The following is a 15,347-nucleotide window of genomic DNA, read 5'->3' on the forward strand; positions in this document are numbered from 1 at the left end:
TCCCCAATTTCGATATCCATTCTTCTCTCCCCCCAACCCCCTTCACTAAATTGCTGAAACTTGAACTCTGTCCAAGCTTCATCAGAAAGGAAGGCCTGTCTCTTTAAGCAGCCAGGGGTGGCAGCAGCCCAGATGTTACTCCCGTACGTGCTGCACGTGTTGTGCACATTTAAAGGAACAGGACTCTGCTTTTTTGGGAAGGTACAGAAAGGATAGCTGGGCTAGAGGGCAGTGGTCTGGTGCCACAAGAGGCTTTTCTCCCTTTCATTCTCTGCTTTTATACATTTTTATCATTTCTTTTGTTGGCCCGAGGAGGTGTGATAGTCTCAGTGAACAGCTACATTCTCTGCGTTACCAGCCGATTCTCAGCCTCTGCCCCCTTTACAGCCATCAGCTGGTCCCACTGGTACCTACTCCTTTTAATAATAATAATAATAAATAGTAATAGAATTTCCAAGCTGTTGCTTTAAATGAAAAAAGGAACATGCAAGTAATATGCTAAGTCCCACTGACTTCCACTCCCTTTAATAATAATAATAGAATTTCCAAGCTGTTTTCTTAAATGAAAAAAGTAATATGCAAGTGTATATCATATGCTATAATTTCTGTGAAGGAAAAAATATAGATCTCTGTCTACATATTTGTTAATTTCTGTGAAGGAAAAAATATAGATCTCTGTCTATATATTTGTTAGAGTTTCTGGAAGGAAATGGCAACCCACTCCAGTGTTCTTGCCTGGAGAATCTCAGGGACGGGGGAGCCTGATGGGCTGCCGTCTATGGGGTCGCACAGAGTCGGACACGACTGAAGCGACTTAGCAGCAGCAGCAGAGTTTCTGGAAAAGTATCCAAGGAACAAGAAGCAGTGGTTCCACCTAGGAAGAGGAACTAACTAGCTGGAGCTCCCGGAAAGAGGAAGACTTAATGTCCACGCTTCACCCTTTTGTATATTTTGAATTTTGTATCATGTACGTGTGTTTTCTGTTTCCTAGCCAAAAAAATAAATAAATAATGAGTGTTATTTTTTGAGCCAGTGAGTGTGTGTGTGTATTAGTCAATCAGTTGTGTCTGACTCTTTGCAACCCTGTGAACTGTAGCCCTTCCAGCCTCCTCTGTCCATGGAATTCTCCAGGCAAGAATATTGGAGTGAGTTGCCATGCCACTCTCAGAGGATCTCCCCCGATCCAGGGATCATACCCGCGTCTCCTGCATCACAGGCAGATTCTTTACTGCTGAGCCACTGGGGAACATATTTTAAGCCAGGCAATATTCTAAATGTTTAACTTGTTTGTCCAGCTTAAGTCTCAGACCAATCCAGTGTTGTCTTATGATCCCGAGTTTATGGATGGAGAAACCGAGGCCCAAGGAAGTTAGTTGACTTGCTAGCAAGGGGCAAGGCCAAGATTCAAAACCCAGGTAGCCTCATGCCAGGGTCCTCACTCTCTTTTTTTTTTTAATTTACTTTTGACCGCGCTGGGTCTTTGTTGCTGCATGCTGGCTTTCTCTAGTTGAGGCAAGAGTGGGCTACTCTTTGTTGTGGTCCATGGGCTTCTCATTGCAGTGACTTCTTTTGTTGTGGAGCATGGGCTCCAGAGCCTTGGACTTCAGTAGTTGTGACTCACTGGATTCATTGCTCTGAAGTATGTAGGATCTTCTGGACCAGGGATTGAACCCATCTTTCCTGCACTGGCCAGTAGATTCTTAACCACAGGACCATCAGGGAAGTCCAAGGTCCTTTCTCCTGACCTTCTTTGTTGTGGCTATATTGCTGACCCTGTGATTCCTTTCCCTGGGGTGTTTGAGAGTGATAAGAAGTTAAGGGGGGGGGGCGCTTCCCAGGTTGCTCAGTGGTAAAGAATTCACCTGCCAATGCAGGAGATGGGGATTCCATCCCTGAGTGGGGAAGATTCTCTGGAGGAAATGGCAACCCACTGCAGTATTCTTGCCTCGGAAACCACATGGATAGAGGAGCCTGGCAGGCTACAGTCCATGGGGTCGCAAAGAGTTGAGTTGGATATGACTTAGCGACTAAACAATAATGACAACAAGGGAGTTAAGAGCACCAACAATGACCCTTCTCTTTGATGTAGAAATCTACTTACAGGAATTGCTCCCCCAGAAACAATCTCAAAAGTAGACCAACCTATATGTCTATCACGCAGATGTTTGTAATAGCAAAAACAATTACATGGGTTTACATGTACTGTGTACTTGCACCTTGCTTGCTTTGCTTGTATTAACTTATTCATTCCTCAGAAACCTGAGAGGCAGTTTCTCTGGTCATCCCCATTTTACAGGTGGGATCAAGCTTGGTTTAGTCCTTTGCTCTCATTTCACTGTCCCTCCCAAGTATTTCTGCCTTGCTGAGTTGGTTGGATGGATTCTCTCTAACTGTAGGTTCCAGATTACTGCACATTCATGAAACTGTCCTGTGGGGCTTGTGAAATCCTTGTGGGAGTTAAGAATTCTGTGTGTATGTTTTAATAATGATCTTAAAAAAATAAAAAGGTGAGCATACTGAAGGATCACCTGGAGAGTCGCCTTCTCTTAGGGTGCTGGCCCTAGAACTCAGCAAACACATCTGTGTCTGCACACAGCTCACAAGGAGCCACCTCAAATGACCATATAATTTTCAACAACTGGGAAGCACACTGTCTGACTTTGGAATGTCCTGAAACTAAAACGGAAACAATCGTCCCATTGTCTGCTCCTGTGCTCAGATTGAATCTTTTCCCCCAGAAACAAAATTTCTCTTCTGCGTTGATAATTCACGATTGAAAAGCATTTTCAAAGCATGCAGCTTTAGTGTTTTATGTTATTTAATAAGTTAAAACTCACAGCTGACATCAAGAAGATGACTTAGGGGCCTTTCCTGGTTGTCCAGTGGTTAAGAATTCCCTGGCGGCTCAGACAGTAATGCAATGCAGGAGACCGCGGTTCCATCCTTGGATCGGGAAGATCCCCTAGAGAAGAGAATGGGAACCCACTCCAGTATTCTTGCCTGAAGAATTCCCCAGAGAGGCCTAACGGGCTACAGTTATGGACTCACAAAGAATCATACAGGACTGAGCCACTATCACCTTCATTTTCTTTTCCAATGGAGGGGACGTGGGTTCGATCCCTGGTCTGGGAAAATTCCACATGCCTTGGGCAGTTAAGCCCTCTAGAGAGGCCGCATGCTGACACGTGCCAAATAAATAAATAATTGGAAGTTACTTATCTAAAAGAAAAAGAAGATGACTTGGTATGGTAGAGAAATGGAGTGGTTTGTGGAACTGGTTTGTGTCCCATATACTGTACATGCAGCCAGACTGGTCTGGAAAAGTGTCAACAAAATATATCCTAGGAAATCTGATTGACAATGGTTACTTTCTTTTCTTTTTCTTTCTTTTTTTTGGGGGGGGGTACTATTCTGCACTGTTGTTAAGTATTTTTGCAGTGAGGGTCATTTTTACAGAAAAGTTTTTAAATTATTTTAAAAAATCTTAGGGCTGTTGAATCCATCAGTAGCAGATGGGGCCCAACACGTGTTAGGTTTGGCTAGCGCAGTGGCTTTTTTTTTTCCATGAGCTGGAAGCTTCCAGTCTTCCACAGAACCCTATCGGGCTCTTTCTGGACTCTTTCTCGCACTTGGCAGAACTGAAGAACCCGTGGCCCATCCCCCGGCGGCGCCCGCCCCTTCCTCGCTGTGGCCCCGCCTCCTGTAGGGCCAGCTCTCTCCCCTTCCTCCACCCGCCTCTTTTCCATTTGTCGCAAAAGATTCGGCGGCGCTTGACGGCCGGTGTTGTTTGACGGCCGGAGGGAACCGAGGAGGAGGAAGCCGCTGTGGTGGCTGCCGCGGCGCCTGCGACTGGAGCCGGGGTGGACGCTGCGGTCCGGGCCCTGGAGTGAGGCGCGGGCGGCCGGGCCAGTGGGCTGGGCGGCGGGCCCGGCGGCCGCCCCCGCGCCGCGCCCGCGCCTGGCGGCCCGATGTGGCTGCAGCAGCGGCTTAAGGGGCTGCCGGGACTGCTGTCGAGCAGCTGGGCCCGCCGCCTACTCTGCCTGCTCGGCCTCCTGGTGCTCCTTCTCTGGTTCGCGGGCTCTGGGGCGCGGCGGGCGGCGGGCGGCCTGCAGCTGCTGCCCTGGCCCCACGGCGAGCCGGGCGCTGCCGAGCCCTCTGCCTGTCTGGAGGCGGCCACCCACGCCTGGCGCAGCCTGCGGGAGCGGGGCGAGGCTGTGCCCCTGGGCCCTGGTGTGCCGTCTCTGGTGGCCAACGGCTTTCTGGCCCTGGACGTGGTCGCCAACAGGCTGTGGGTGACCCTTGGGGAGCGGGAGCCCGCCGTGGCGCCGGACTTCGTGCCCTTCGTGCAGCTGCGGCCGCTGAGCGCGCTCCCTGAAGCTGGGGAGTCAGTGTTGCTTCTGCGGGAAGGGCTGCTGCGGCGAGTACGTTGCTTGCAGCTGGGGACCTCGGGTCCCGGCCCTGCGGCCGCCGGCCCGGGCCCCGCCTCGGCCTCCGGCCTGCTTACGGGATCCGGCCGAGACTGCGTGCTGCTGCAGGAGGACTTTCTCGCTCACCGTGGCCGACCCCACGTCTATCTGCAGCGCATCCAGCTCAACAACCCTACGGATCGCGTGGCCGCGCTGCAGACTGTGGGGCCCACTGCCGGCCCGGCCCCCAGGGCCTTCACCAGCACCCTGGAGAAGGTCGGAGACCATCAGTTCCTCCTCTACTCTGGCCGGTCCCCGCCTGTTCCCACGGGGCTGGTGCACCTGGTGGTGGTGGCCGCCAAGAAGTTAGTGGACCGTCTCCAGGTGGCTCCCAGGACGCAGCTGGACGAGACTGTGCTGTGGGTGGTGCACGTTTCCGGCCCTCTTAACCCCCAGGTGCTCAAAAGCAAAGCAGCCAAGGAGCTCAAGGTGCTCCAGGACTTGGCCCGGAAGGAAATGCTGGAGCTCTTGGAGATGCCAGCAGCTGAGCTGCTCCAGGATCACCAGCGCCTCTGGGCTCAGCTCTTCAGTCCAGGTGAGGTCCGGCTTTGTCCGCCCTCCACACCTTGCAGCAGGGTGAGCACAGCCCACCCTGGGGATGCCCCTGCAAAGTCAGCAGAGCTGACATTGAAGGAGGGTCCTGGGGTGGCTCACACTTGGGCTTGGCATTGGGTCTGGGGCTGACTCTTTTGCTCCACCACTTACTATCTGCGTGACCTTGAACCAGTCACTGACTCTCTCTTGGCCTGTATTCAAAAATAATAGTAATGCCTACCTCAGAAGACATTTAGCAGAGTCTTATGAGAGAAGTGCATAAAGTGCAGGTGTTATTGTTATTTGTACTTGTAGATGAAGCCTGGTTTGAGCAGAGTGGTTTGGGGGTTGGGGGGAGGATCAGTTGGTAAAGGATAAACGAGGAGCCTGGCCTGTCCCCGGATTCTTTCCTCAGTTCCCCACAGTTTCAGCTGGTGACAGGCGTGGGCTTCTTTTTTAAAAAAAAAAATTACTTATTTTTTGGCTGAGCCAGGTCCTTGTTGCAGCATGCAGTTTTCTCCAGTTGTGGCTTGTGGGCTCCAGAGCCCATGGGCTTAGTTGCTACGTGGCCTGTGGAATCTTAGTTCCCCAACCAGGGATCAGACTCTTGTACCCTGCATTGGAAGGTGGATTCTTAACTGCCGGACCACCAGGGAAGTCCCTGGTGCACATTTTTAAAGGTCCACTGGCTGCTGTCTCAGGGTATAGACAGTAAGCGGGGGCGGGGCTGCAGTAGAGTGTGGAGACCAGGTGAGAGGAGAGTGACTGTGGAGGCTGAAGTGGATGACTCTGATACTTTCGGAGCTGGAGCCACTGGGGCTTTCAGTGGACTGGCAGTGGAGAGTGAGAACGTGAGGGTGACTCCTGAGTTTATGGGGAGGGTTCCAGTAGGTGTCTGGAGATGATTTAAGGAAGGATTAGTCGGGGACTGAATTCAAACTTTGTCAGGTTCAAAATGCCTGTCAGACATCCAGGTAGAGACACCACATGTGCGGTTAGCTGTCTGAGGCTAGTGTTCATACAAATCTGGGAGCTCTTCTGATAAGATGTTGTTTGAGGCTACGAGCCCAGGAGAGAGAAGCAGCCCACAACCAGCCAGGGCATAGGTGACCGTTCTGGAGACAGGGGACTGGCCTTTTGACTTGATGTCATAGGCTTGGCTAAGTCGGTGTTCTTCTGGGCTCTGGCAGGAGCCCCACTGGCAGGTTTCAGGCCCTCAGGGCTCCACGTGGTCCTGTGAGGAAGCCAGGCAGGATAATGTTCCCCCGAACCTAGGGATACTGGAACTGCTGTTTTTATCCCTAAGGACAAAAACTTCATGTCTCTGCTGCTCTTGTTGTTATTGTTGCTGTTAATATTTATTTGGCTACACCAGGTCTTAGTTGCCATACTTAGAATCTTTGATCTTTGTTGTAGCATGTGGGTTCTTTATTTGCAGCACACTGAGTTGCAGCATATGGGAACTAGTTCCCCAACCAGGGATCAAACCCTTGTTCCCTGCATTGGGAGCACGGAGCCTTAGCCACTGGACCACCAGGGGAGTCCCCAACTCTGCTGCTCTTGATCTTTGTTTCATAACCTCAGCCTCCCAGCTGTGTTGGTCCTCCTTAACATGCAACCTCTATGGCATGACAGGTGTGGAAATGAAGAAGATCACTGATGCCCACACTCCGTCTGGCCTGACCGTGAACCTGACGCTGTACTACATGCTGTCCTGCTCCCCAGCCCCACTGCTCAGCCCCGACCTGAGCCATAGGGAGCGGGACCAGATGGAGTCGACGCTCAACTATGAAGATCACTGCTTCAGTGGCCACGCCACCATGCACGCTGAGAACCTCTGGCCAGGCCGCCTGTCCTCCGTCCAGCAGATCTTGCAGCTCTGGGACCTGTGGAGGTTGACCCTGCAGAAGCGCGGCTGCAAGGGGCTGGTGCGAGCGGGCGCCCCCGGCATCCTTCAGGGCATGGTGCTCAGCTTCGGCGGCCTGCAGTTCACCGAGAACCACCTCCAGTTCCAAGCCGACCCTGACGTGCTGCACAACAGCTACGCCCTCCACGGCATCCGCTACAAGAACGACCACATCAACCTGGCCGTGCTTGCGGACGCTGAGGGCAAGCCGTACCTGCACGTGTCTGTAGAGTCCCGAGGCCAGCTCGTCAAGATCTACGCCTGCGAAGCGGGCTGCCTGGACGAGCCTGTGGAGCTGACCTCGGCGCCCCAGGGCCACACCTTCTCGGTCATGGTGACGCAGCCCATCACGCCGCTGCTCTACATCTCCACCGACCTCACGCACCTCCAAGATCTGCGGCACACGCTGCACCTCAAGGCCATCCTGGCCCACGACGAGCACATGGCCCAGCAGGACCCGGGGCTGCCCTTCCTCTTCTGGTTCAGCGTGGCCTCCCTCATCACCCTCTTCCACCTTTTCCTCTTCAAGCTCATCTACAATGAGTACTGTGGGCCTGGCGCCAAGCCCTTCTTCAGGAATAAGGTAGAAAGCCCCTGTGTCTCCAGCACCCAGGGCGCCAGCCTTGTATTCTGTCCCAAGTCTAGGACAGGGTGAGACTGGGGGAGTGGGGGGGTATCCTTTTTTTTTTTAATTTATTTTTAATTGGAGGGTAATTGCTTTACAACATTGGGTTGGTTTCTGCCATACAGCAGCATAAATCAGCCATAGGTATACATATGTCCCCTCCCTCTTGAACCTCCCTCCCGTGAAGTGTCCTTTTAAATAGTGTCCTCTGTCCTCATCCCAGAGGGGAGCAGGTATGCTTTGAGAGGACATTTAAAAGTACCTTCTTAGAGGAGCCCATTGGAAGGGCAGCTGTGGAATCCAGGCATGCGTAGATATGTCTGCTGGCCTCCCAGGGATGTGGGTAGTCCTGTCACCCCATCCTAAATCTCAACAGTTAAAAATACGTGCCACAAAGCCCTAGATGGACCTGAAGCCTCTACCTAAACCGCTGATGAGACCCTCACCCGCACCCCCACCCCTGAGAGCCTGTTTACCGAGTTCAGAGGTCAGTCCCTTGCGGTGAGCCAGCCTCAGGCAGTCGTCTCATCAGCCAGGACAAGATCATTTCCCTCCTGTTTCCTGAAACATCATTGCTCCCAGGAAGCCATGGTTTGGGCCATGGTGGCTGTCGGACTCTCATCGAAACATATCTTGGAGTTCAGGATGGGTGTCCCAGGGGGAGGCCGCCTGCCATTCCTCTCATTAGATTGTAGTGGGGTGGAGGGTAGGTGGAGGGTACATTTAACTCCAGGTCTGTGCTCCCAGTGGCTTCTGGTTCAGAGAAGGAAGTAGCACTTGACCTAAAGGGGTGGGAGGAGGGTCAGAGGCAGGTCTGAACTTGTCAAGCGTGAGGACCATAGAAGTCAGATCAAAGGCAAATGTGCATATGGCCTTCCCGGGTGTCTGTCACGGGCTGCATTGCATTGCGTGGGTCTGGCAGCCTCAGTGAAGCAGGTGGGCGGGCTGCTTCTCCCTGCTGGGTGGTGGACTTCTCTGCTGTTAATCTGGCCTAGCCCCATCCACCCATGGTTCCCACCTGATCAGGGGGACAGGCCAGGCAGTCTTCTTAGATCTTGCCCAGTGACTTCCCACCCCTGAAGCCAGGCCTGGCCAGAGCAGAGCCTGTGAACTCGCTGCACCCGCCTAAGGAGACGCCCAGGCCCCGAGTCCAGGATGGCTGTAGCCTGTCTCTGGGCTGGGCGCCATCATCCCAGCCGGCTGTGAGCCAGGGTGGGATGCCAGCAGGGTGTTCCCATCATCTGCTTCCCTCGAGATTGCTGTAGCTGTCCCCTGGGGTTGGCATGCGCAGTAACGTCCTATCTTGTTGGTTGAACAGGAAGATCCCAGTGTCTGAATGACGTCAGTCCTGCTTTCAGTCGCCACTTGCACAAGATGCCCAGCACTGAAAGTCCTGCTGCTGCGAACAAGGGATCCTGTGAAAGCACCCAGCCTTTTGTGCCTTGTTGGGGGACACCAGTGACTCAGAAGTGCGTGTGGATGTTCAGGAGTTTGCATCGGGGAGGGGAGGGGAGGGGCCGACAGACTTTTTGTAAGCTTTTGATTCAATAAAATGAAATTGTACGGAAAATACTTGAAATTGAACTCACTCCTTCCACTTTCCCCCTTTCTTCTATCCCAGGAAATAGACCCTCTTTTGAAAAGACTTGTCAAGGAAAAAATGTGTTCTTTTCCTAATTTAATGTGCTCTTTTCTTGAATGAGTTTTTATTAATAATTTATTGTTGAGATTTGCCGGATGGCTTTTGCATCCACTCTTGGGTAGTGAATCTTGGCGGTGACTTCCGGGAGGTCTGGAGCCCCGTAGGCTGCCTGTGTGGAGGGGCGGGTCTCCGTCACCCTCGAGTTTGCACATCGTGTCCTTACCATGAGCCTGTGGAGACCGTGGTTTTGTACCTCTGGGCCTTAGGGGAGGTGTTTAACTTTCCAGTGACTGTTGATTGTTGGGTTTTGGAATACCAAAGCGTTTTTTTTTGTCGTTCTGTTTTTAAATAAATCTCTTTCAAACTTCCATGAGCAGTTTGTGTGTGGTTAAAACCTCTGGAGACGTCAGACCTTCCTCAGTCACCAGACTTGGGGAGAATCCGCAGCACAAGGCCCTGCCGTGGTGACAGTGCTCTTTTCCCACGTCCTCTCCCCTTCAGAAGAGCCCCTCAGAGCATGTGGATGTGGCCTCTGCCACCCTCCTCAGGGTTTGCTGCCTGTCCTGGCAGAGGGGGCTGCTCGAGGAGCGTCACCGAGGTCCCTTCCTGCTGTGGTGCCTCACCCCCAGCCTGCCCTGAAGAGCCTGGAGTTGCTGCCCTGGTCTTGCTGCCCATAGGACTGCTGCTGCTATTCACTCAGTCGTGTCTGACTCTGCAGCTCCATGGACTGTAGTCTACCAGGCTCCTCTGGGATTTCCCAGGCAAGAGTACTGGAGCAGGTTACCATTTCCTACTCCAGGGGATCTTTCCGACCCAGGGATCAAACCCAGGTCTCCTGCATTGGGAGGTGGGTTCTTTACCGCTGAGCCACCTGGGATGCAGGCCGCCTGCCAGTTCTGGAAGCTAAGGTCTGAATCCTTTGTGGGGAGAATGGAGCAAAGGGGCCGTGCTGAGCATGGCAGTCCACCTTGGGGACCATCACCCTGTTTCCTAGGTGTGTGTTTTGAGCAGCTTGACTCAGCTGGTTTTGGTGCCAAGGTCCCAAAGTTCTGGCCCCCAGCAGGCAGCTGGGAGAGAAAAAAAAACAAGTGCCTCAGGTTCTACGAGTGAAAGTGAAGTCGCTCAGTCGTGTCCAACTCTTTGCAACCGCATGGACTGTAGGCCACCAGGCTCCTGCGTCCATGGGATTTCCCAGGCAAGAATACTGGAGTGGGTTGCCATTGAGTAGCCCTGGTTTACCAGGTGCTTCAGTCCTGAGTACCATCCTCTCCTGCTCTCAGGGTGCAGAGCATTGAATGCCTCCCGACTCCAGCCAGGGGACCCTTGGCTGGCGGGGGGCAAGGTAGACTGCAGTTCACAGAGTGACGTGGCCTCTAGTCACTGCATTCAACTGGAAGCCACTTGGCCACTGAAGCAGTGCTTCATGGCTCCCATTTCTCCTGTTTAACTTGCAGCAAGGCACGGTGTGGGCTCCTGTATATGTCAAAATGAGCCTACGTACCTGTGCCTGGAAAAAACTGACCTAGCAAGTTTAATTTCAGTAGACAAGTATCTGTGATTTATAGGTCTCATTGAAGTGAGGACGTGTGTTAGGTATTTTACATCAACACAGCCTCATGTGGGGAGGAGGTTGCTGAGGGCTAAGGTGCCAATTTAGGAGATAAGGAAATGACCTCTGAATAGTTTGCTCAGGACTTCCCTGGTGGTCCAATGGTTAAGAATCCACCTGCCAGGGTTTTTCTGGTGGCTCAGTGGGAAAGAATGTCCTGGCCAATGCAGGACCCAGGGGTTTGATTCCCGGTCCAGGAAGATCTCACATGCTGTGGAGCAGCTAAGCCTGTGCGCCACAACTACTGAAGCCTGTGTGCCCTAGAGCCCGTGTTCTGCAATGAGAAGCCACCGTGATGAGACGCCCCCACTCGCTGCAACTAGAGAAAAGCCCGCGCAGCATCAAAGACCCAGAGCAGCCAAAATAATACAATTTATAAAGAAGCTACCTGCCAATGTAGGGGACATGGGTTCGATCCCTGGTCTGGGAAGTTTCCACATGCCACAGGGAAACTAAACCCCTGTGCCACAACTACTGGGTCTGCGCTCTAGAGCCCAAGCTCCACAACAAAAGACCACAACTAGAGAAAGACCCAGTACAGCAACGAAGACCTAGCCCAGCACAACCAAAAGTAAATAAAATTTAAAAATATAATTTGCTCAAGGCCGCACAGCTCAAGCAGGGATGTAAGCTGGGGCTCTCTGTTGGCCCAGCCTCTCTCAGCCCCTACACTCCATCTCTCCCTTCAAATTCCTCTGATGGCTCCTGTGGGATGGAGTCGGGTAATGCATTTTTTGCCATGAGCCTCTACAGTGCCTCCAGTTTGGCCTCAGTTGGGAGCAGGCCATCTATAACCCTAGTGGGTCTGCCTCCCATGGTCCAGTAACGCACCAGAGCTTTCTTCTTGGGCTGGACACACAGAGTTCAGTTCAGTCGCTCAGTCGTGTCCGACTCTGCGACTCCATGGACTGCAGCATGCCAGGCCTCCCTGTCCATCACCAACTCCAGAGCTTGCCCAAACTCATGTCCATCGAATCGGTGATGCCATCCAAAGAGGCCAGGTCAAGTTGCTTTTCAGGGGCAGACATTTGGTGTGGAAAATGTAGTCACATACTATCCAGCACTTCCCAGCAGCTAAAAGTTTGGCTTCAAAAGGTATTAACTCCCTGAAGACCGACAGGCTCCTCAGCATCTCATGCCCCAGCTCATGTCCTCGAAGGCTACTTTTCACTCCTGCCATGCTTGCAGCCACCAGCTCTTTCCCGGGTGGGTTCCTGGCAGCAGCTGGCCTCAGCTTCTTTCTGACCTCAGGAAGCTATTGTACACTCAGCTTGTGTGTAGCCTCGAAGCAGGCCAAGGCTAACACTGCTCAGGGCAGCCCTTCTCCCATGGGAGTTGGAGCCAGTGCTTCCTCCACCCTCCCCTAGGTGGACAATTCTGAGACCTCCTAAACTGCTTCTCAGATGGGATCAGGCCCCTGCTGCCCACTGCTGCTGCTGCTGCTAAGTCGCTTCAGTCGTGTCCGACTCCGTGCGACCCCATAGATGGCAGCCCACCAGGCTCCCCCATACCTGGGATTCTCCAGGCAAGAACACTGGAGTGGGTTGCCATTTCCTTCTGCAGTGCATGAAAGTGAAAAGTGAAAGTGAAGTCGCTCAGTTGTGTCTGACTCTTAGCGACCCCATGGACTGCAGCCTTCCAGGCTCCTCCATCCATGGGATTTTCTAGGCAAGAGTACTGGAGTGGGGTGCCATTGCCTTCTCCACAGTGGCGGGGAATTCAGGAAGACGCCCTTGATTTGCTTTTGCTTCCCCATTTTACCCCCTCCCAGTCTCCCTCTACTGTCCCCTGGGAGCTCTTCCTAGATCAGCTGCCTTCACATGAGTTTTGCTTCAGTAAGACACTGATCATGAGGTCCATGATTAGCATCCGTGATTAGCTCTGGACAATTTTTCCAAGAGGAAGTTGAATTCTCCTGTGAGTGCTGTTATGGACTGAGTGTCGGGGATCTCCAAATTCATATGTTGAAACCTAACCCCCCATGTGATGAAGTTTGGAGGAGGAGCCTTTGGGAGATGAGTAGGTAATGAGGGTGGAGCCCTCATGAACAGGATTAGTGCCCTTATAATAGAGACCCAGAGAGCTCTCCAGTCCTCTTCCTGCTGAGTGAGGGCACAGAGAGAAGACAACTGTCTCCAGCCCAGAAGAGGGCTCTCATCAGATCCTGATCATGCTGGCACCCTGATCTCAGACTTTCAGCCCCCAAAACTGTGAGAAATAGGTTTCTGTTGTTTATGAACCACCCAGTCTGTGGTATTCTGCCACAGGAGCCCAAATGGACTAAGACAGGCATATTCTTCCAGTGGGGGAATGCAACTTTTCAAGGTGATAATAAGCCAATACAAACATTCATAGGGTCTTAGATTAAAAAAATCTTTGGAGTTATTTTTGCTTAAGAGTCTGTAACCTGGCTTCAAGGGACCTGTGAATCCCTAGAATTGCAAAATGTATGTATGTATATATATATATATATATATATATATATATATATATATATATATATATACATATATATGTATATATTTTCTTTTTTTTTCACGAGGAGAGTTCCTGTAGCTTCCCTCAGATTCTTGAAAGGATTCCTGACCTTTAAAATAAGCCTTTGAGAACAAATACTCTGCACTTTGGGGTCTTGTTTTCAGCTCCCCACCAACCCCAAGAAGCAGCAGTGGTCTGACCTGCCATTTCCTTAGGGGTCTGGTGACTGGGCTGATCACCCCACTTGCTGAGGGCACTGGCCACCTTGCAGAAAGGAGGTTTATCTCAGCAGGCAGGTGGTGGTTGCACAAACAGCCTGACCATGAACAAGCTACCTAGTCTCACAATCCTGCTTCCTGAAGCCTCTCCTTTGGACTTTGACCAATGGAAGCTTCAAATAAATCATTCGACTCAGTAAATGTTCATGATGATTCTTTTAGCAGGCCATGCATATATCTGGCCCTTGGGTGTAAAAGGAGGAATGGTTACCTTTGACAAACATCTGCATGCTGGGCACTTCCCCACTAGTTCAAGGTCCACTAAGGCAGTGGCTATACCTGTCTTTCACTCTGGATGGACCAAAGCCTAGCACAGTGCCTGGAACAGGGTGGGTGTTTAAAGAATACTTGTTGAATTACATTTGTATGCCTTATGTCATTCAATCCTGGTGTTTCAAATAAGACTTTGGGGTTGCGAATGACAGAAAACTTAATTCTAACTGGCTTGAACCAAAAGACAAGTACTGGTTCCTTAACAGTATAGTCCAGGAGGACTTCAGGAATGGCTTGATGCAAGAATCAAAAAATTTCAGTAGGATCCATCTCTTAGTTCTACTTCCTGTAATTGGCTTCCATCCTCAGATGGGCCACCCTTGTGGAAACAAAATGGCCACAGTTATGGCCATTTGCCCTCTTAAAGAGGCCAGCAGAGTCCGAGTCCCAGCATTCCGACCCAAAGTGCTGAGGTTCACCTCCAATTGGACAGCCCATGCCTGAGCCAATTACCATGACCGGGGTGCAAGAGATATGTTAACTAGGTTAGACCATTCAGGCCACCTCAGAGCTAGGCACTGGGTCAATCTCAAACCACTGCACGGAGAATAATGCGTATGTACCTGCTTGTGTATTAAGTTACTTTGGTCGTGTCCGATTCCGCAACTCTGTGGACTGTAGCCTGCCAGGCTCCTCTGCCCATGGGATTCTCCAGGCAAGAATACTGCAGCGGGTTGCCGTGCCCTACTCCAGGGGATCTTCCCGACCTAGGGATGGAACCTGTGTCTCTTACGTCTCCTGCATTGGCAGGTGAGTTCTTTACCACCAGTGGCACCTGGGAAGCCCACAGGAAAGGAATGGCTCACTAAAAGAAATGTGGAGTTTTCTTGTCAGGAAGGAGGGGAAATAGATGCCTGGCAGCAAAGCACAGGCCTCTGGTTACCCTGGAAGGCAAATTTTATTCCCATTTTACAGATGAGGAAAGTGAGGCCCCAAGATGATAAGGCACTAGGCCAAAGTCACATAATTGTGGAGTCTGGGATGTGTCCCAGGTCTGCCAGCTCCAAAACTAGAGGCTCCTACCAGTTGGCCAAGTCACAGTGGATGTATTTTGGAAATAACTGCTTACGTATTTGCTCAAAGCTGCACCAATTTCTTCTATGCAGGGATGCTTTGTTTTCTAATCCAAAAGTCTCTCTGGGCAGGACTTTAGGTTCAACTGTACTTGCCTCCAGCCAGTATTCTTGCCTGGAGAAAACCATGGACAGAGTAGCCTGGCGGCCTACAGTCCATGGGGTCGCAAAGAGTCGGACACAACTGAGTGACTGAGCACGCACACACTCACATCCAATCCTGCTTATCTGCTCTCAGTCCCTGTATTTGACCAAATCCCCTTAGCAATCTTGTTGATTGGAAAGAGGTCAGGTACAGACCCTGAGCTGGTGGAATGGACAATCTAAAGGGGAGATGGATAAGAAAGTGGACAATTATACTGTGATCGGGGCTATGAAGTATAGGGCTGGCACATCTAACCACCACTAGAGGCTCAGGGATGTCTTCCTGAAGGATGATGGGTGTTTGCTAGGTGAAGCCGTG

The 15,347-nt window shown here is 51.7% G+C and overlaps 1 protein-coding gene across 1 annotated transcript; it reads left to right on the plus strand.

The window, feature by feature from the left end:
- On the plus strand, nucleotides 3,788-9,541 carry KIAA2013 (KIAA2013 ortholog). The gene is made up of 3 exons (XM_005690704.3): nucleotides 3,788-5,001; nucleotides 6,636-7,489; nucleotides 8,850-9,541. Exons 1-3 carry the CDS (start codon nucleotides 3,969-3,971, stop codon nucleotides 8,865-8,867), a joined length of 1,905 nt encoding a protein of 634 aa, XP_005690761.3. The 5' UTR covers nucleotides 3,788-3,968; the 3' UTR covers nucleotides 8,868-9,541.

This window comes from Capra hircus, chromosome 16, assembly GCF_001704415.2.
Source record: "Capra hircus breed San Clemente chromosome 16, ASM170441v1, whole genome shotgun sequence".
In the NCBI taxonomy this organism is placed as follows: domain Eukaryota; kingdom Metazoa; phylum Chordata; class Mammalia; order Artiodactyla; family Bovidae; genus Capra; species Capra hircus.